At 40.9% G+C, this 23,063-nt stretch overlaps 1 protein-coding gene across 1 annotated transcript in view; it reads right to left on the bottom strand.

The window, feature by feature from the left end:
• The window catches only part of LOC115105264 (gamma-aminobutyric acid receptor subunit beta-2), an 86,180-nt gene extending 66,945 nt beyond the window's left edge, over window positions 1-19,235 (bottom strand). The window contains exons 1-3 of the mRNA XM_029627066.2: window positions 19,093-19,235; window positions 18,865-18,956; window positions 18,096-18,163 (exon numbers count right to left, since the gene is read on the bottom strand). Of these exons, the coding sequence (XP_029482926.1) occupies window positions 18,096-18,163; window positions 18,865-18,956; window positions 19,093-19,175 (243 nt within the window). The 5' untranslated portion in view covers window positions 19,176-19,235. The remainder of the gene's footprint in view (window positions 1-18,095; window positions 18,164-18,864; window positions 18,957-19,092) is intronic.
• Window positions 19,236-23,063: the final 3,828 nt, after the last annotated feature.

The following is a 23,063-nucleotide window of genomic DNA, read 5'->3' as shown; positions in this document are numbered from 1 at the left end:
AGAAGAATGTACGCATACGACGCTGCACCTTGGTCTCCTTCATATGACGAATGTGACAGGGTTGTATGTGTTGTATGTTTCAGAGGGTTGTTCTGCCAAGCTTCTGCCTTTCCATAGCCTTTCAAATTCCTCTGACTCCACCACACAGAAAATAATATATTCTAAGCAAACAGAGCTAGGAGTCTCAATTCCTCATGCATTATGTAGGTCTGAGAAGCAGCCGTATTGCTATTGCAGTAGTGTAGCGAAATCATACCCAAATCCTCATATTGTCAACAATGAGATCATGTAATACATTGACATTTTGGAGATCGATGTCAGGCAACCACAATTCAGGAAGCGAGTTCTCGTCTTGGAAAAAGCCTCCTGCTGTTCCTGACCCACAATTGTCAGTCAGTGTGGAGGCTTGCACATACATCCTTGACCAGGGACACACTTAAATAAGCAATACCTCCTCTCACTTGGTGTGACTTACAGGAGAGTGTGTGTATGTGTGGGGGGGGGTATTTATTTCAATGCATTTGGGTACATCTTCGCATTATAAATCAACTGATATGGTAGCTTAATGACTTTAAATCATTTTGGGATATCCAAGGAGTCATGTTATTTCTGAGAGAGATTGAATCTTTCCTCACAAGCATATTTCAAGCCAAACTGGGAGAAGGATCGTTCTTGAATTATGGTGGCATTTGGGCATGGCATTTTGGGAAAAATGAATGACATTTTTCTAGATTTGCATTTATTTAAATGTATTTGAATAAAATCTAAATCAACTAATATGGTAGCTTAACAACTTGAAATATTTTTTACCATTATGATAACTTGTGCCACCAGTTGGAGTAGTAACACCAATGATGGTAACGCCAATGAGAAATGTTATGTAGATCAGGATCTGAAATAGAGGCCACAAATGCTTAAATGTAAGGTCATCAATTCTTTCAAAATAATTGACTAAAGTGATATGATTAATTATTTTGCTCACAGTGTTATTTCCCTTCACTTAAATTGACTAACACCAAGTGACACTTTGGATTTAGACACCCCAAATTAACAACTGAAGCATCAAATGTATGACAAACTAGAAGGATGTAATTAGCTAATAATTTTCTTTAATATAGACCCCTACTCCAATAACAGTTTGCCACGGTAGAGTATGCTCAAGGTCCTTGTACTGTAATTGACGTGATTTTCAAGACGGTAACACCAATGACATAAAACTGAGGGGCACGCAATATACAACACATGTATATGTATTCAAATTGTTTTTATGGATATAGCATATACAATATTAAATACTTGTGTTCACATTCGAGTACTCAAATCTCAATCTGGGAGCGGAGGCTGAATTTTGAAACATGTTTTTGAGCAGAATTATATCTATCTATACTGATACTTTGGAGGGGAATACACACTGTTGCATGTGATCGAGCAGAACTGGACATGTAGTTGGCAGATGGGGCTTAATTTGACTACAACACAAGTACACTGGCTGAGAATATTTCAGGGGGAATAATGCCCCACGCATGCTGGATTTTTGCTGGCAAACCGTAATACATAGAGGATATAAAATTGACTACCCCTTTCAACAACATCCAGTTCCCTGAATTTAATCCACTACGTGAAATAAACCCTGTTGTTCTCCTTCCATTTCTCTGTATTTCCCATCCCACTGAATTCAATCTGGGATGTTACAGTGGGTATTTCAGAGAGAGAGAGAGAGAGCGAAAGAGAGAGAGTGAGAGCGAGAGGAGGCAGAAATCCGTCCGCTCCCACATGCAACAGCCCACATCCTCCTCGGAATGAAGGGAAGGGAATAATGAAGACGGGCATTGGGCAACCCTGACATGCACCCACTAATCCTCCTCCCTTCATGCCACCCTCTGTTTCTCTCCTTTTAGCTAGCTCCCTTAGCCACTGTTGTCGGCCTGCATAATTAAAAGCTCAGGAATTGTTTTGGGGATCAGCTTTAGCATAACTGCTGATGCAAACCGCTTGGCCTAGAAAGCACCTTACTTGTTCTTGGGTTAATTTTCCTCTCTTTCCTCTCTGCGGGAACTCTTATGTAAGGCAGCGAGACACAGGGAGGAGAGACAGTGAGCCCAGTATTTTTGGTTTAAATCTGAATTGAATTGTCTAAGATCTTCCATGGTTACAAGGCTTCTCATTAAATGCAATCATCCCTGCTGAAGAGCAACACAGTGATTTGACAAGTCTCTTTCGATACAGTATGTTTGACCATTGACAACTCGCTATACTTTTCTCAATTATTTTCTCAGATAAAACTCAGTGAGGGGAGTAGCTTGCAGGATAGCCAATTAGAGTCCTCGATGACATGATGCATTGGGAGAGCAGAATGATGACACTCCATCTCTAGTCAGCGTGAGCAGCGACACCTATTCTCACCTCTGTACCTCACACTGTGGCTTGCTGAAATGACTCGCTGTCCAGTCACAGGCACACGGCGCTGACACTTCATATATGAAATAACTGTGAGCGGCTCCCTCACACTCAAGCCTGTAGACGTGGCTTGATTAATCTTCTAATCGTACACGGTGTCAGTGGAGTGGAGTGGCTATCTCTGCTCCCCACCACGAAGGTAGCGGGACAGGCCAGTAGCTCACTGCAGAGCATTTCTTATTCCAGCTTCAGCTTTTTACGGTTAGAACCTTTTGAGACTTATCCAGAGTCAGAGTTGATTGGCTTTTGATATGTTCTAGTGGAGGTATTGATCTTACATCACTACAGTGCTATATGTTTACTGTGTGGTAAGGTGAACAGAAATACATCAGTCACACATCCACATATAATTGCCACTCAGCTATTTATCTAACAGAGACAAATCTAGGTTTGTGTGTTCATTTCCCAGTGCACAATATTCACATCAGATAGGAGAGCACAGTGTTCAGTGTCCTTTGCCCAACATCCAGCTGGGCCCATCAGTGACAGAGAGACGGCACCATGAGACAGCCACATGAGACAGCCACATGTGACCACTACAAATAAATAAATAGCGCAAGCTCCGTCGGTGCTGCATCCCGAACAGCAGACCGAGAGTAGCACTGGCGGCGATTAAACCCACTTTCATTTTGTCACTCCGCCTCATCCGTTGCGTCGGCCATTTTCGAACGCTGTGAAAGAACAGGTGGGGAGATTATCGCTCCACAATGAGCGGCAGAAGACAATATGTTGTCAATTCCCAACGCTTCCCTGTGACAAGCAGACAAGACGCAGCAGCCTATGTGTAAGTGCATAGGGCTGCGGCTATGGCCTGAAGGCTATACATGCCGGTTCATTGTTCACTGTTGACGACACCACTGAATCAGTGCATAACTACTGTAGTCTAACCACAGGGAATTCATTACATGCCTGCCTTCCCTTGACATTTGGAGCACTATCCCTAATTGCATGATAGGCAATATCTGCATCATTAATAACAGTGTAAGCAGTAAATCATTAGTGTTTGTCACTGTGTGTGTGATTGCTGTTAAATGAGCATGAGGGTATAGCTCAGCTAGAGTCCCCCCAGCCATGCTATGCTAGGCTATGGAAGGCGCCTATCCAGTATACAGTAATAGCAGCACTCTGTCAGACTGTCTGTGTTCCCTTAAGGCTCGGCACCCTCCTCTGCTCACCCACTTCCCCCAGCTAGGCCAATCTCACACTTAGTAACCATGGGTACGCCCCATAGGAATTCGTTTATCATCCTTACACATTTCTTGGGTACAAAATGCTGTAAAACCTGTTTGTTTTTTGCTGGGTTTCAAAACAACTTCCAATACTTTCAGTGGTTTTCCAAAAATGAGCCCTGAAATGAGTTCTAGGGCCAGCTGATTTTTACAGCTGTGAATCCAAGGGTTTTCAGCTGGTTCTCATCAAAGACATATCAAGAGTGGAGGGAATGAGGTGGTGAGAGAGAGAACGAGAGATAGAGAGGGGAAAGGAGAGACGTGGCGTGAGCATGGGGCAAAAACTGAGAGGTGGAGTGGGAAGGAGAGATTGCAGAGGAGGTACAGCAAGCAATGCATGATAAACAAGACAGGATGTATGTGATGTGGAGGAGGGTGAGAGCGAGAGCAATTAGGATGTGCAGACTGTGGCGGATAAGTGATGCATAAGTCTTTGAGAAAGCAACATAAAAAAATGAAAGAACTTGTACAGACAGTGTAGAAACTTGGCAGAGAAGCATGATTCAGCAGACGTGAGTGCGAAGAACAGGTTTAATTCTGGTACTATAAAGTCTCACTCAACTCCAGCCCAACTACCTCAGCACACAGGCTTAGGGAATTGACACTGAGACTGGCTGGAGCCAGGGTTTATCAAAAGTGATTCTAGAGCAGGTTGAAGTTCTATGAACAAATGTTAATTTGGACAGCGGAGTCAATCACCACCTTCCGGAGACACCTGAAACCCCACCTCTTTCAGGAATACCTAGGATAGGATAAAGTAATCCTTCTCACCCCCTTAAAAGATTTAGATGCACTATTGTAAAGTGGCTGTTCCACTGGATGTCTTAAGGTGAACGCACCAATTTGTAAGTCGCTCTGGATAAGAGCGTCTGCTAAATGACTTAAATGTAAATGTAAATTAATTGATTGACAGACATTACAATCCGCCTGTCTAAATGCAAGCGAGAGAAAAATAATTCCCATGTTCACATGCCTGATAATAGTGACTGATAATGACAGGTAATGGTTGATAATGACAGCCATTATCATCTATAGCCAAGGTAGGAGCACAGCTAAGTCACACTTTTTAACACATGCTAGTTAACTAGGCTCACGTCTTGGCAGTTGTTCAGATTCTCCATAGCAGCCTCTTCAAAGTCCCAAATACAGTGACTTGCGAAAGTATTCATCCCTCTTGGCATTTTTACTATTTTGTTACCCTAGAACCTGGAATTAAAATATATTTTGGGGGGGATTTATATAATTTGATTTGTACAAAACGCCTACCTCTTTGAAGATGCAAAATATTTTTTATTGTGAAACAAACAACAAATAAGACAAAAAAAACGGAAACGTTGAGCGTGCATAACTATTCACCCCCCAAAGTCAATACTTTGTAGAGCCACCTTTTGCAGCAATACAGCTGCAAGTTTCTTGGCGAATGTCTCTATAAGCTTGGCACATCTAGCCACCGGGATTTTTGTCCATTCGTCAAGGCAAAACTGCTCCATCTCCTTCAAGTTGGATGGGTTCGCTGGTGTACAGCAATCTTTCAGTCAAACCACAGATTCTCAATTGGACTGAGGTCAGGGCTTTGACTAGGCCATTCCAGGACATTTAAATATTTCCCCTTAAACCACTCAAGTATTGCTTTAGCAGTATGCTAAAGGGTCATTGTCCAGCTGGAAGGTGAACCTCTGTCCCAGACTCAAATCTCTGAAAGACTGAAACAGGTTTCCCTCAAGAATTTCCCTGTATTTTGCACTATCCATCATTCCTTCAATTCTGACAAGCTTCCCAGTCCCTGCCGATGAAAACCTTCCCCACAGCATAATGCTGCCACCACCATGTGTCACTGTGGGGATGGCATTCTCAGGGTGATGAGAGGTGTTGGATTTGCGTCATAGCGTTTTCCTTGATGGCCAAAAAGCTCTCATCACCCAGAGTACCTTCTTCCATATGTTTGGAGAGTCTCCCACATGCCTTTTGGTGAACACCAAGCGTGTTAGCTTATTTTCTTCTTTAAGCAATGGCTTTTTTCTGACCACTCTTCTGTAAAGCCCAGCTGTGTGGAGTGTGCGGCTTAAAGTGGTACTATGGACAGATACTCCAATCTCCGCTGTTGGAGCATTGCAGCTCCTTCAGGGTTATCTTTGGTCTCTTTGTTGCCTCGGATTAATACCCTCCTTGCCTGGTCCATTAGTTTTGGTGGGCAGCCCTCTCTTGGCAGGTTTGTTGTGGTGCCATACTCTTTCCATTTTTTAACAATGGATTTAAATAGTGCTTCGTGGGATGTTCAAAGTATCTGATATTTTTTTATAATCCAACCCTGATCTGTACTTCTCCACAACTTTGTCCCTGGCCTGTTTGGAGAGCTCCTTGGTGCAACTTGCTTGTTGGTGCCCATTGCTTAGTGGTGTTGCAGACTCTGGAGCCTTACAGACCATGTGTATATACAGTTGAATTCGGAAGTTTACATACACTTAGGTTGGAGTCATTAAAACTCATTTTTCAACCACTCTACAAATATCTTGTTAACCTCTCTGGGATATGTGGGATGGTAGCGTCCCACCTGGCCAAAAGCCAGAGAAAATGCAGAGCGCCAAATTAAAATAAATTCCTAAAAAATCAAACTTTCATGAAATCACACATGTAAGATACCAAATTAGAGCTACAAGTGTTGTGAATCCAGCCAACATGACAGATTTCAAACGATGCTATTATCTGAGGATAGAACCTCCATAAACAAAAGATAGAAAACATATTTCAACCCTGCAGGCGCGACATAAAACGCAGAAATAAAAATATAAATCATGCCTTACCTTTGACGAGCTTCTTCTGTTGGCACTCCAATATGTACCATAAACATCATAAATGGTCCTTTTGTTCAATTAATTCCGTCCATAAATATCCAAAATGTCCATTTATTTGGCACGTTTGATCCAGAAAAACACCGGTTCCAACTTGCGCAATGTGACTACAAAATATCTCAAAGGTTACCTGTAGACTTTACATTTCAAATTACTTTTGTAATACAACTTTAGGTATTTTTTAAAGTAAATAATTGAGAAAATTGAAGACGGAATGATCCGTGTTCAATACAGAAAGAAAAAGCAACTGAAGCTAGTTTTCTGGTCATGCGCCTCTATCAAACAGTACACATGAAGTGACCCTCGTTCAAGATGGCCATACTTCTTCATTACACAAAGGAATAACCTCAACCAATTTCTAAAGACTGGTGACATCCAGTGGAAGCGGTAGGAACTGCAAGCAAGTTCCTTAGAAATCTGGATTCCCAAGGAAACCCCATTGAAAAGAGAGTGACCTCCAAAAAATATATATTTGAATGGTTTGTCCTCGGGGTTCGCCTGCTACATAAGTTCTGTTATACTCACAGACATGATTCAAACTATTTTAGAAACTTCAGAGTGTTTTCTATCCAAATATACTAATAATATGCATATATTATCTTCTGGGGATGAGTAGCAGGCATTTGAAATTGGGCATGCTTTTCATCCAAAATTCCAAATACTGCCTTATCTTAGAGAAGTTAACAAACTATAGTATTGGAAAGTCGGTTAGGACATCTAATTTGTGCATGACAAGTCATTTTTCCAACAATTGTTTACAGTGAATTATAAGTGAAATAATCTGTCTGTATCACAATTCCAGTGGGTCAGAAGTTTACATACACTAAGTTGACTGTGCCTTTAAACAGCTTGGAAAATTCCATAATATGATGTCATGGTAGAAGCTTCTGATAGGCTAATTGACATCATTTGAGTTAATTGGAGGTGTACCTGTGGATGTATTTCAAGGCCTATCTTCAAACACAGTGCCTCTTTGCTTGACATCATGGGAAAATCAAAAGAAATAAGCCAAGACCTCTGAAAATAAATTGTAGACCTCCACAAGTTTGGTTCATCCTTGAGAGCAATTTCCAAATTACCACGTTCATCTGTACAAACAATAGTATGCAAGTATTAACACCATAGGACTACGCAGCCGTCATACCGCTCAGGAAGGAGACGCATTCTGTCTCCTAGAGATTAACGTACTTTGGTGTGAAAAGTGCAAATCAATCCAGGAACAACAGCAACTGACTTTGTGAAGATGCTGGAGGAAATAGGTACAAAAGTATCTATATCCACAGTAAAACAAGTCCTATATCGACATAACCTGAAAGGCCGCTCAGCAAGGAAGAAGCCACTGCTCCAAAACAGCCATAAAAAAGCCAGACTATGGTTTGCAACTCCACATGGGGACAAAGATTGTACTGTTTGGAGAAATGTCCTCTGGTCTAATGAAACAAATATAGAACTGTTTGGCCATTGGTCAGGAAGTTAAAGCTTAGTCGCAAATGGGTCTTCCAAATGGATAATGACCCCAAGCATACTTCCAAAGTTGTGGCAAAATGGCTTAGGGACAACAAAGTCAAGGTATTGGAGTGGCCATCACAAAGCCCCGACCTCAATCCTATATAACATCTGTGGGCAGAACTGAAAAGGTGTGTGCGAGCAAGGAGGCCTACAAACCTGACTCAGTTACACCAGCTCTGTCAGGAGGAATTGGCCAAAATTCCACCAACTTATTGTGGGAAGCTTGTGGAAGGCTACCTGAAATGTTTGACCCAAGTTAAACAATTTAAATGCAATGCTACCAAGTACTCATTGAGTGCATGTAAGCTTCTGAACCACTGGGAATGTGATGAAAGAAATAAAAGCTGAACTAAATAATTATCTCTACTATTATTCTGTCATTTCACATTCTTAAAATAAAGTGGTGATCCTAACTGACCTAAGACAGGGAATTTTTACTAGGATTAAATGTCAGGAATTGTGAAAAACTGAGTTTAAATGTATTTGGCTAAGGTGTATGTAAACTTCCAACTTCAACTGTATACTGAGATCATGTGACAGATCATGTGACATTTAGTTTGCATATTGGTGGACTTTGTTTAACTAATTATGACTTCTGAAGGTAATTGGTTGCACCAGATCATATTTAGGGGCTTCATAGCAAAGGGGGTGAATACATTTTTTTTTTCACTTCACTAATTTGGACTATTTTGTGTTTGTCCATTAGATTAAATAAAAATAATTTAAATTGCAGGTTATAATGCAACAAAATAGGAAAAATGCCAAGGGGGATGAATATTTTGCAAGGCACTGTAGGACCAACAAGAGGTACACCAAAAGTTTTAGTGGCACCCAATACTAACAGTGTGTGCAACACTAGTCACAAGTCACATGACTGTAATGGGCAAGCAGGTGGACCTCTGGTGCTGCACTGTATAATGATACTCCTGCCACACACACTGTACTGTACAGTGGATATGACAGCCTGCACTTCTAATGGGCCATGACAGGCCTTTTGAGCAGAGCAGACAAGTGGGAGCCTCCAACCATTAGAAGTCAGGTTGGTAAAGTCCTGTTGAGTCTGCAGTGTGAACTTACTGCCATTGGTGCTCGGGACATTAATATGTATGCTCCAGTTTAACTGTGGAATACCCCTCTTGATCCGTCTAATTAAAAGCAGAATGCCATTGTTAACTTGTGTGGCAATAACGTGGCCACTTACATACACCAACGGTGCCCCAAAAAATGATGAATGTTTGATGATTTAGTTCATGTGTGACATCATATGTGACTGACAATTGTATTAACCCAGTGTTTCCAAATCCAGCCAATCAAATAAAAGATGCAGACAAAGTGCAAAAGCAATTAGGTGTTACAGTATGGTCCTAGAAGGACGAAACACAACAACCACATGTGTCTGTGTGTCCAGAAAGACTGTCAATACCTTGTTCTATAAGATTAATACAAAAAAAAAATGTTTTAGGATGAGAGTGAGGGTCGAGATAAAAACACAGGATGACCTAATTTGCTTTCAAACAGATTTCAAGAATAGTGCTTCCTGAAAGCCTGTGTGTGCTGGAATCTCCAACCAACGCAATTAATCCACTAAGGCAAATGATTAAAAACACTAACATTTCCAATCTGAACCACAATTGCCTTTTAAATGGAACGTGCCGCCATTTGTTTCATTAACTTTAAAAATGAAAGAGGGCGTGCTGCATGTACATGGAAGAGGTTTATCGCTTTATTGCAAAGTTTCTGAAATTAAAAATGGGCATATCAAAGCTCAGAGGCAGCCATTAAGACAATTACTGGCTGACTAAACATGACAAAGCTCCCCTTAGCTTGTGACTCATTTGTGTAATGGAGGAGATGGTCATGTGACATGGCCCGCCACATGTCTCTTCGCTGGTAAAAATCAACATGGCAGCGTTATGGGTTGTAACAGACAGGAACTCCCCACCCACTCACTTAAGCTGCCACATAAAGTGTACAGTGTACAAAACATTAGGAACACCTGCTCTTTCCATAACATAAGACTGACGAAGTGAATCTAGGTGAAAGCTATGATCCCTTATTGATGCCACTTGTTAAATCCATGTCAATCAGTGTAGATGGGAAGGAGACACGTTAAAGAAGGATTTTTAAGCCGTGAGACAATTGAGACATGGATTGTGTATGTGTGCCATTGGGAGGGTGAATGTGCAAGACAAAATATTGAAATGTCTTTGATTGGGGTATGGTACAGTAGTTGGTGCCAGGAGCACCAGTTTGTGTCAAGAATTGCAACGCTGCTTGGTTTTTCACACTCTATAGTTTCCAGTGTGTATCAAGAATGGTCCACCACCCAAAGGACATCCAGCCAACTGGACACAACTGTAGAAAGCATTGGAGTCAACATGGCCAGCATCCCTATGGAACGCTTTTCACACCTTGTAGTCTCTGCCCCAACGAATTGAGGCTGCGCTGATGGAAAAATGGTGTGCAGCTCAATGTTAGTAAGGTGTTCCTAATGTTTTGTACACTCAGTGTATCCAATAATAATACACTTCACTAGAATTAATTAGGTAAGGCGCAGAGGGTAATCTTCAACATTGTCATACCGAACATGCAAGAGCCTCACCGTAAAAAAAGGTAATATACCAGTATGTGGAGGGTAATATAACCACAGAGATTATTACGTAAGAGACCCATAATTGACTCTCCCCTGAGTTTCACATACTGAGGAAGTCAGCAAATTGGTTTCAATTTCACTTTTCAATTAATGTATGAGTCCAGTGTCTTTTCGACACAATCAGCAAAATAGTTTTCTCTGAGTCAAACACAGAGTATGCGGAACAGAAGTTCCCCTGAGAACCATGTCTGGAATACACAGAGGCAGTGGGCCATTCTTGTTCTATCATCCCCAAGGCTCCTGAGAATACACACTCCAGAGAGTATTGACATCAAGACCACTGTAGTTTGTTGATCACAACATCACTAGAAAACAACAGTGCCTAGAGCAGCCACAGACCTCGGAGAGCGAGATGTAAGCGCGTGAAATGATCTAAAACGTTTGTCGTCTCCACGCCAGTCATGTTCATCAGCCACACATCCAAAAAGGCAAGGAACCAATTCTCACCATTACCATCACCACCGCCATCATCAAGATGTCCTTCACATTTTGCATTGATAGTCAACTCATTATTAGCATACATATAAACAATCTAATTGATATTCTACTTTCTTAGTAAATGTAATATTAGGCGTATGACTGGATATACAATTGATCCCAAACTCTACAGGGACGTACATAATGAATTATGTAGAATGCAGTATGCGTTGCTGTTGATCTCTGGTGTCTAACCACACTCTCTTGTGAATTCCCTCCGCATGTACTTGTCCCTGAATGATGCATGAACCGAGCATATGCAATGTATACAAAGCCAGTGGGTCTGCCTGTGTCTGTACTCTGTTTGTTGATGGGGCCCAGAGCAGTTAGTTCCCATGGCTGTCAGTTGGAACAGGCAGGTTAAATAGGTCAAAGGCTTTTGAGTGAAAGGGACCCATGGGACCATTACAGGGCAACTGAACTGAAAATGAAACAATTTGCCATGTAACAGGCCACATGGCAAAGCCTGACTAATGAAAAAAAAAAAACATTTTTCCAGGAAATGTAATTCATGGCAGTTTCGGTTTTTGCATGTTGCTGTATAAAGGATTACTTAGTATTATTACGACTTTCAACAGCCGTAGGTGAAAAATGTATGTCATGTCTCAGGCAAGGTTACCTGCTAATCACATGAATAATGTTAATCGGATAGATTAAGGGGAAAGAAGCCAAATCTATTTGGCCTTTCTGTGAAACTGCTCTTTCACTTACTTGTTCATTTCTAAAAGACACTGCTTGACAAACAATTAGCTATAACACGAGCCTGTGAAGATCGGGATTTGCTCGCTTAGTCACGTTAATGAGACCGGATTTGAAAGGATGGCTTTGTGAGATTGTATACATGTGTGTCATATTTCCAGGGCACAGACTCGCCCAGCCAGGATGGATGATCCAGCATCAACATGCATGGCATCTATTATTTCATTGTACCTCAAATCTATTAAAATGACAAGACTGGTTTCCCCGCCATACATAGCACTTTACAACAACATCTAGTTTGAAATGTCTTCTACATCCCTTAGGGAGATAACATATATTGCATTTTGTCCAGTACTTAGCGCTGTCATTTCTCAGGGGAAAATTTCACGCACATTACTGCGCTAAGCTAGTTAATATATGCTAACTAACCTTAGGGGGATATTAACTCTGCATTCTTAAAGGTTAGGCATTAACTCAGAATGTTTGGAACCAGAGACAACATGCAACCTTTAGAAGGAGAGGCAGACGCTTACAGTCATCCACCATCCCCTTCCACAATGCCCTAGCAAAACCAACAGTGCTCACTATTGTCCCTAGAGGCCCATTTCCACGTCATCTCCCAATGTCCCCAGACATGAATGTACGGCGAATACTGACTAGTCCTGTGCTGGTGCTGGTCAAAGTTAAATGGAATGGGGGGTGTGGTATATTGTATATCTTAACTGTATGCCCACATTCAGATATAGATCTCTCTGTTCAATATCACTTACTCTTCCATTTCATGACTGGTTGTCTGGGACAGGGATGTTGTCTCGATGTGCCAAATAGTAGGCAGGTTCTCTGCATTTGAGGCTACTAAGCCCATTAAACTGGCCCGCAAGATTATTGGGGGCGGCAGGGTAGCCTAGTGGTTAGAGCATTGGACTAGTAACCGAAAGTTTGCAAGTTCAAATCCCCGAGCTGACAAGGTACAAAACCTGTCGTTCTGCCCTTGAACAGGCAGTTAACCCACTGTTCCTAGGCCGTCATTGAAAATAAGAATTTGTTCTTAACTGACTTGCCTAGTAAAATAAAGGTTAAAAAAAATATGTTTAGCAAGCTCAGGCTCCGTGTCATCAGGTAAGACCTTGTGTGTCTCTGCTACTCTGTCAGAGCCTCTCTTTCGGACAGGTTCATGTTCGTTTTCTTATTTGTCAATGTACCGCTTCAGTGTCATTCAGTCTATGTCTTCATCCATTACTGCTGTTCAAATGGACTTCTTCCCTTCTCTCACTTCCTTGGCTACTCTCTCAAGAACCTGTTTTAAGTGTGTATACACGGGGCACAATACTATCTGCTCTGTAACAATAAAAATGCACTTGAGTTCATGTGCATGACACATTGCTAAAATACTATGCGTATGAGACATAAAACTGACAAAACATATTCATTATTTGTATGGGGTATTGGCTCAACATACCCCATGGCCATAACCTCAACTTACCCCAAGACAAACATTTTGACTACATTAGCCCACATCATACTGTAGCTTATATTGTACATCACTGATGTACAAAACAATCTTATAACGATCTACTTTGGTTTAGATACAAGCATCATGAAACCTAGGGGACACTGGGGTAAATTAAGCCATTTTCTATATTCGGCATCACCCCATCAAGGGAAATATAGTATTATTTCTAAGAAATATATCTACATATACACTGAGTGTATAAAACATTAAGAACACCTGCTCTTTTCATGACATAGACTGACCAGGTGAATCCAGGTGAAAGCTCTGATCCCATATGTATATAAATTGTTAAATCCAGTTGAATCAGTGTAGATGAAGGGGAAGAGAAAGGTTAAAGAAGGATTTTTAAGCCTCGAGACAATTGAGACATTGTGTATGTGTGCCATTCAGATTGTGAATGGATTTAAGTGCCTTTGAACGAGGTATGGTACTAGGTGCCAGGCACACCAGTTTCACTGTGTCAAGAACTGCAATGCAGCTGGGGTTTTCACACTCAACAGTTTCCCGTGTGTATCAAGAATGATACACCATCCAAAGGACCTTCATCCATGTTGACACAACTGTGGGAAGCATTAGAGTCAACATGGGCCAGTATCCCTGTGGAACGCGTCCATGTCCCGATGAATTGAGGCTGTTCTGAGAGCAAAAGGGGATGCAACTCAATATTAGGAAGGACTTCCTAATGTTTTGTACACTCAGTGTATTTCAGGATGTTGTGTATCCCTGGAAACAATCAGTTACAGTTTTGAAAACATAGCTTGTCCAAAGAAATTAACATCACAGTTTTCAATACATAGCTTGTCAAGGGACAAAGTGGTCTCTTGGCACAACTTAGCCCGGGAATGGGGTAAATTGAGCCAATGGGAAAGGGTAAATTGAGGCGCCTCCAAATTTCTGTACTGAATGAAATATTACCCCTATCTTTTTAAAACCATGTCTATCGTGATTTCCCAAACACAATTCAAAACAATCACAATCACTTTTTCTATTTGAATCATTTTAAGCATAGTTTAACACATGTTTAACACCTAACAAATGCTTTGTAACAATTTGTAATTTTTTAAACATAGGCCAGGACCTAGTGTTACCTCATATCCCAGCGATAAGGCCTTGCATTACACCTGGGTAGAAAACGCCTCAATTTGCTCAACTTGCTATTGGCTCAACAATTGGCTCAACTTTACCTCAATGGCTCGATTTATCCTAAGACAAACATTTTGACTATATTAGCCCACACAGCTACAAGGATGCACTATCATGCTAGATTTAGGACCTCATATTGAAAATGATAAAGAACCCAACTGATGTATAGAACAATCTGTAAATTACCTACTTTGGTTTAGATACCAGAATCATGGAAACTCTAACACAATATATTAATTTGATTTGGTTTCTTCTTTTACCGACTGCATGAAATGATGACCTCTTCTTAAATACTTGCTGACATGATTCATGTTTTGTATGGTTGCTTAGAAACAATGGGTGGCTCAATTAACCCTTTGGTTCAACTTAACCCACTCTCCCCTTTCAGCTTCATGTGTCATCTCAGGAACACTCAGACTACAATATTTGAAACTTATTGCAATAAAAGTGTCCAACTATGCCAACATAAACACGCCTTGGGTAAATTTTGCTCCACGTTGTATCTCTCAATCACTTAATCATACAGTATAGTAATCTTTTGATACAGCACAGTCTGTTCATCACAGTTTCCTACAGATATGTCTGTGATATCTTGATCTCCACAGCTGCCATGAATCGACTGTGTTGAGTTTCAAAATGGAGGGCTCTGCATTCTGAGCACCTTCTCCAGCAATCAATAAGCTCCTCTTGACCTTTGTCTACATCTATAATGGTATTTCTGATTTTTGGAATAGGAGAAGAAGTTTGTCTCATCCTCAACACAGAGTATTTCTTTCCCTGAGGACTCTGTTGGCATAGCTTTTACAATAAAATGGCTCATTCAACAGTAATATTACTCAACTAGGAAGAAAGAAAGAAAGAAAGAAAGAAAGAAAGAAAGAAAGAAAGAAAGAAAGAAAGAAAGAAAGAAAGAAAGAAAGAAAGAAAGAAAGAAAGAAAGAAAGAGAAAGAAAGAAAGAAATAGAGAAAGAAACGAGTTTAAATTTAGGAAAACACTGCAGTAGATTCTATGATGAAAAAAGATGAACTAGCTGCATGGAGTTGAAAATGCTTTATTTCATTTGTATTATGAGTGTGTCTATCTCTGAATCATATGAACCCCAAGCAACATTAGGTGCATGACCTTCCCTCCAACCTAATGGACACTGCCTCTCCAAATAGCAGGTTGTTAATGTTAGGACACTTTCTCGCGCACCAGGCTTGACGCCAAGGGTTTACTTTGCCCAGCCTCACATCTAACCTTTTCTCTCCTCCCAGGGCTCTGGATGGAAGAACATCCAGGAGCAGAAGACCTTTTCGGGGAATGTGCATTCAAACACAGGCCCATTATATACCTGGCACGCTGGATCAACATAGGTTACGTGACTCAGTAACCACGGCAAATTCAAACCAGAGGACAGACGGCACCTGGGGCCTTTGTTCCACAGACCAAGCACATCACCACGGAGCTCCCTTCCCTGGCTCTAATGAGTTAACATTGTCCGAGGCAGGTAGAGGAGCTGCTAAAGACAGGGTGCTGCTGGAGTACAGTGGAGGAGTGGTGGGAGAGGATGAGTTGTCGGTAGACTTAAAAAAACGTCACCCTCACTCAGCCTCTTGTTAAAAGGGGTCCATTAGGAAACACTACTGTCCCATCCCCTCATTCCAGTCCACTATGTGGGCTTCTCTGGGGAAGTAGTGAGGCTTATGCATTCAACCAACTATGTGGCCTGAATCTAAACAGAAGAAGAAACCATCCGTATCCCATTGATGATTTTAAGAGGAGCTAAAAGCTTGGGGGAGCTGAGATAAAAGAGGAGGCACCACAGAGTAGTGATGGGGGGAAAATGTATACAGTTACATATTGCGGTACTATTTCTGACAATATTATACTGATCATTTTACTCCAAGTATTGATTTAAAAAATATATTATAAAAAACTTTTTAAAACTTTTTGGAAGAGCACAATCCCTCTCCTATTTCTACTTCCGGCTTTGTGGATTAGCGCAATGTGATAATAGTCGCTGAGCATATTTGTTGAAAGCATTAAAGGTCAAATCATTATCTAAAACAATAACCCAGGTGGAGATTAAACATGCAGACGCATAACAAAGGCCAACGTCTTGTCATCACATAGGGGTCGTCCACATTGCCACAGGCAGCTGCCTGCCATGACGTAACCTTCAGTTCATGGTGTGTTGGCCACTCGCTTTGTGGCGACACAGTGAAAAGCACTGTTTAATCTGGATGAAGGCATGCAGGAGTCAGAGCCAGACCAATCGAAATGCGGAGGGCACTAGACCAGTGATCTATGTGTTTACTCTCTCTGGCTTTCCTTCTGACATCATGCAAATGCATGCTAATATGGATGACAGGGGCATCTTCCACGAGTAACATCTTGTAAATCATACATCTTCTTTTATACAATAAACGAAACTGGAATTACAGTTGGTGTGGGGGATGACTATGATGACAACAGTTTAAACTAAAGCCTATGGGTATTTGTGCCGAAAACAGTCAATTGTGTGCTCTCAACCTCGTATCATGATGAGTCCCATTAACACTGGAAAACATCATTTCAACAACCAGTAGAGTTGAAATGTACCTGAGCAAAGCTAGACCTTTGTATGTGTCTGCTATTTCATCACAAATGCAGTCATTGTACACGAACTCAGCAGTAATCTAAATACATGCATTAAAAATATTATTTATATTTATAATAATAATAGCAGTTTCAGTGTCATGTAAAAAAAAATGGAAGCGTATGTTTTCTCGTAACACGTGTCAAATCTGAGAAATGACAACACAACTGAGAACACACTAATAGCAGAGATATATTGATATGACTGGAAGCATAGCCACGGATTTCTATCCAAAACATACCCAAGGGTTTGGTGGAGGGACCTTTCCTCTCAGTCAAAGCCTGGAAAATCTGTCACCCTTTACATTGATGTGCAGTTCTGACTAAGTAGCACTAGGGGATGCTCTTGCATGAAGCAAAACTTGTCTCCAGCAGTATGCACTTCGTAAATTCCTTGAAACATTAGTATTTCCAGGCTACCACTACATGTAAACACATTACAAAGACTCAAACCACCTTGTTCACTCTTCTCAAACACAGGTAAGTGACATGTCAACCAACCCCTTGTGTTCATCCCATAAGGCAGGAGCTTCCATAATCAACTGACATAATTTGAAATTCAGGTTACAACCTGAAACATGTTTTCAGAAAACATTCACAGTTGTGAAACTCTGTTATGGGTGGATTAGCAACAACATTGTAGGCCTATAGGTGTGAATTTAAAAACGTCGATAGTCATAGTAAAATGGGTGGTTGCCATTGAGATGACGTCTGAAGGTTTTTGGATTGTTCCTTCCCTATTATGCAAGCAATCACCGTAGGCGTATTGACAATATCCAGCAGATCAATGCAGCTGTGAGAAGACGAACTATTTTTGATAGCATCGGTTAGACTGGTAGCCTATTCCGTGCAGTGCGCTGGGGGGTTTCCTTTGGGAAAGACCGTGCGTGGAATATCAGAGCAATACCCACACATCATTAGGAGAGGGTGATAATCGAGTACTTACCATATTGACTTCAGATACCATGTCTATGCTGGCTATGTCTATATTCATCCCCACTTCCACAGGGGGACCTGCAACAAATCAACAAAACGGACCGTAATGTTAACCATTTCATTATTTTGGGGGGTTTATAAAAGGAATACCATAAACCACAAATGTGGTATAACACTTTGAATTATAGCAACTGCGTGCCATCAACACTCGAGAGCAATCATTCATTGACTTGCTGTCAGCCAGATAACACGAAACAATATGGGCATTTAAATAATAAAAAAAACAGGTGCGCACGGTGCCTCTGATGTCCATCGCAAAACACCGTGCATGGTGTTTATTTCGTCTAAGTGATTCCGAGGAAATTGAAAGTGTGTACCTATGTCGACCGCTTTTACACCTGAATAGAGAGATGAGCACGTTCGTAAGGTAGCCTCGGCAAGACACAAATCGCCGAGATAACACTGGGTTGGGGAATTGAAAATCACGTTTCATGACACTACAGTCAAAATGTGTATCGTCGATTGAGCCTACAATGTAAAATACCCTTCTGGTATTGTGTTATAAAGTGTTTCTAATCCGTGTCGTTTAGCACATGTGGAACGAGGTGGCCAAATGTATCTATAGGCTACCTGGACAACCGGTGGGTAAACTATGTGCGTTTAACTTTTATAAAATGAGAAGGGATTTGCGCGATCCACCCAATTAGAGCAACAACTGGGTGTTATAGGGCTGACAACAGAAACGTCAATTAGAGTTTGTATTAAATTATTTCAATTACCTCCGAAATCCGGCCTCAAGCGAATGTCATATCCTTTCAACAGTCTATCCACAGTTTCTTTTACGATTGACATATTGCTAGGGTCATTGACACTAGAGAAAGAGAAGGAATACATGATTATATTTACAGGCTTCTGAAGGCATTATTGAACTGTTTTCTACAGTTTTTCTACAGTACAGTGTACAGCACAGCCATACAAAGAGAAGAGCATCTAAACTGACCACTTACCTTTGCGCACAGACCACGGCCACTATTACAGGAAAGGTCCAAACCCCAAAGCAGCTCATTTTTCTTATTTTCAACACCGCCATAGTTTTGATATGAATTTGGATTTCAGTGAAGACAGACGAGATCCAACTTATTCTGGCCAGTGCAGTAATTCCAGTGTGGGACGCATGCGCATTTCTTACCACAACATCAAGAAGCAGTGGCTGCTGATGCTGGTGGTATAGAGCAATTTCCCTGCCAGAGAAAATGTTTTAATGGGCAAGCGAAGCCTACAAGTTAGTTAGATACAAACGGATGGATCTCACTCGCCCTTCATGATTTTCTAAAACGTGTGAAACAAACGTTTATAGATAACACTTTACGTTCTTATTTTCCGTTCATATCTATGTTTTATTCCACTTAGAAGGAATGTTTAAAAACTACAACATTAGCAATTAGGATGAAGTGTTGCATCGGCTACTTTATCTAACATCAATGTATGCTTCAACAGATTAGTGGTTGTTGCATGCTTCGATAGAACATTGGGAGGGACAACTATTTAACAGTGTGTGTGTGTGAGTGTGTGTACATAATATGCGCGCACTCTGAGCTGTAGCTACACACGTTCTCTTATCTTTCGCCTCACGTTTTCTCTCTTTCACGGGCGAGAGAGAGAGAACGTTCGTAGCTACAGCTCAGAGTGCGCGTGATCCAGGATGTTTTGAGGCGCAGAATGATGAGCAGTAATAGGTAATAATCGGATTATTTGTTAGTGGTGCGTTTAGAGGGGCAGGGCAGCGACGGAACATATGGAATTGATCAATATTCAGAATATGTAGACCTAGATTGAAATCATTCGAACACAACATGTATAGGCTATATAAACCTATAATGTCAGAGCATTCGTGAAATAGTCGACGCCAGTTTGGAATTAGAAATTAGGCTACCCATGCGCTGGGCTGGATGTGCTCGCTCGCTTGCGCGCTCTCTCTCTCTCTTTCAAGGTGGGTTGCTCCACAAAGTTTTTATGACATGACTCAACTTCCCAATCAATTTCACCCATTGCACCTCTCTTACGGGTTCGGGGTTTTGACGCAAACTTGCAAAGGCGTGTTCAAATTGGTTTCATTACCACTCGCTGTTGCTATTGCGTCAATAATGCGCCCCGAGGCCGATAGAATACATGAACAATATCAAGTATGCTATACATTTCAAATCAAGCGCTACCCACTCCTGAAACGGACATATGCCACTTTGTAAAAGTGGACAAGCGTTGGTGGAATACAAATGCAATGGCGCACGGCACTGGGCAGAGAGCGCACGAGACCCCTGGGCAATAGTCACAATTAATCAACATCCCTCTCATCTGTCATTCCTTAACAACCCACAATTAAGATGTGTATCATTGAGCTACTAGCTGCCACATGTGTAGACCTACATCAACATGATATTAGTGGATATTATTGGACAATTGAATGTTGAAGTCCCCTCTTGGGGTATATTTTGTTTCATATCGGTTTACTTGTAGCCTGGTTACTTGATTTGCTATGCATGAGATTATGTTTTTGGAAAGTAGCTGAATAACCCAGCTTTTCTGAGATTGTAATTAGACCATGTAGAGAGAGAGAGAAACTCTTCCCTCAGTTAGACAAATAACCATTAGAACATCTGTCATTAAAACCATAGGCCTCAGTGGACAAACTTGTAAATAAACAACAAGGTCTAATTCAAAAGCTTTATTGTCCATTTGCTAAAAACTGACATGTGTATTTGGCTTCCATTGTGGTTTACATCAGATACATAAAAACACACCATGCACAATACAATAAAAATGGTTTGTTAAATTGTCACTAGTTCATTCATTCACTCATCTGTCGTTTGTTATCCATCATGAATGCACATAAACCCCTGTCCCAGCCACTACCCCTTCTAATAATTGTTAATTTGCTCTACACTTCTTAATAACATCTCAAGTATTCAACACTTGGTCATGTTGCTTTCAGAGAGTTTTTATTTTCACGTGTTTCCTCTCCAAGGTCAAACAGACTTCCTCTCAGCACAAAGACTGAAGAGCATAGGTTTACAAGTGACTGATAGGTTACTGACTCTTCATAATCAAACACCAGTCATATTTTCTCCCTCATGTCCAGTCAAACTGCATCACACCATGTATTGGAATACAGCGTTTTTGTCTGTGTTTAAGTACAGGGTTTGTTTGCTGGCATGAAGGGTATTGATGGAGAGAGAGGCCAGTCTAGCGTGTTTGTGCAGAGAGCCTGTGGACACAGATAGCACACCACAGCGTATCATCTGCCACGACTTTGGGTCGCACTGTTACCACAAGCAAGGAAAAAGAGGAAGAAAGTCAACATTAGCAGTCCTCTCACAATGGTACACACTCTGTGATGTGCTATGTTTGCCGGTTAAACTAATACACTGGAAAGGTCAAAGTTCAAATACTGAATACTGAAATGCTGTACATTAGTCGTAAAAAATAATGTACAGACACATTCCCGGACTCATTTCAAAATGATAAATACTAAAGTTACATGATGTTGCAGTTCTTCTTTTTACTTGAGTGTTGACAAGTATTGCAATCTCCTTACTGAAGTCAATATTATTTTAGTTGTCTCTGGTGTCTGATTTAATATTACGTTTCAGATGAAAGGAAACGTATACCAATGTAGGATCTTCATTTGAGACAGTTTTTGGCTACCGTACAGCTGGAAAATAAGCCTGCAAGCAACAGGAAATTAGAATTATTATGTGGATTATATTTATTATTAATGGACATTTTTATAGGTGTTGATGCATTTTTCGTAAGAGAAAATCACATTTAAAATGTCTAAGTGTAAATGACAAATTTCAGAAGCCTTTTTAAATCTCTAAATACGCTACAAGTTTTCCATTTCCTGCATTGCAGGAAAGTTCTCCTGCAACAGGGTGATCAAATTATGATTCCACATCTGCATAATAGAGAAATAGCTTGGGAAGGACACTGAGTGCATCCCTCAGTGTACTCAAAGCAAAATTACACGCACGTACACACATGCACTACATACGCACGCACGCACACATAACACACACACATATTGTGTCCACGCACACACACATAGTGTTGCCTCTATACCTAGCCTGTGTTGCCTCTATACCTAGCCTGTGTTGCCTAACTACAACGATATTATTTCTTAGGAACTGCTATATAATTACTGTTTATCAGTATAGGTTGTTACACAATGGAACATGGACTGTGTGTTTACAGATCCACTTGCTGAAGTTAATTCCATGTGTTGTATATTGAATCAAATGTTATGTAGTAAGTACATTGCTGTTGCAAAGGATACACTTGTAATTATGATGTACCTACTCAGGAGCAAGCAATTTATTGTAAATTGGAGCACAATAGGTTTCATCTTTTTAATTATTAGCTAGCTATGAAATTACAATAGCATTCTTTGCAGACTGTTCATTCTAACCAGGGGTGTATTCACGCACGAACGCACGCACACACACACACACACACAATATCCTACATAAAGTGTAATACATGAAAACAACATCATCACATGATTATTGAAAGCAGTATCCATATGTGTGGACAGACTGGATTATTTTTGACAAACCTAATGTGGGGAGTTTGCACCTGGTCACAGATCTGTGTATAGACCCCCTGTGGACGTCTGACATGGCCAGGTACCAAAGTGAGATGGCGACGTGGCAGGATGCCGGGGTGGCACATTGAAGCTAGATGGGACTCGTATCTTTTGAGGCATAGTTTTTCAAAACCCATCTTTTGGATTATAATTTTGATGTTTGGTGTATATACCTGTAGTACGTACAGTGCGTCATGTATCAAAATTGCAATCACATTGTTTTCCACCACAATGAACAGTTTTTGTGTATTTAACATGCAGTGAAATGATGACTGCACTTACAGTGTTGAGTAGCCCTTTCTTGCAGTCAATGACCAAAAGCACCCCATTTGGCCTCTT

Source organism: Oncorhynchus nerka, linkage group LG22 (assembly GCF_034236695.1).
Source record: "Oncorhynchus nerka isolate Pitt River linkage group LG22, Oner_Uvic_2.0, whole genome shotgun sequence".
In the NCBI taxonomy this organism is placed as follows: Eukaryota; Metazoa; Chordata; class Actinopteri; order Salmoniformes; family Salmonidae; genus Oncorhynchus; species Oncorhynchus nerka.
Note: the sequence above shows the minus strand (reverse complement) of the source record. Positions and strands in the feature narration are given on the sequence as shown.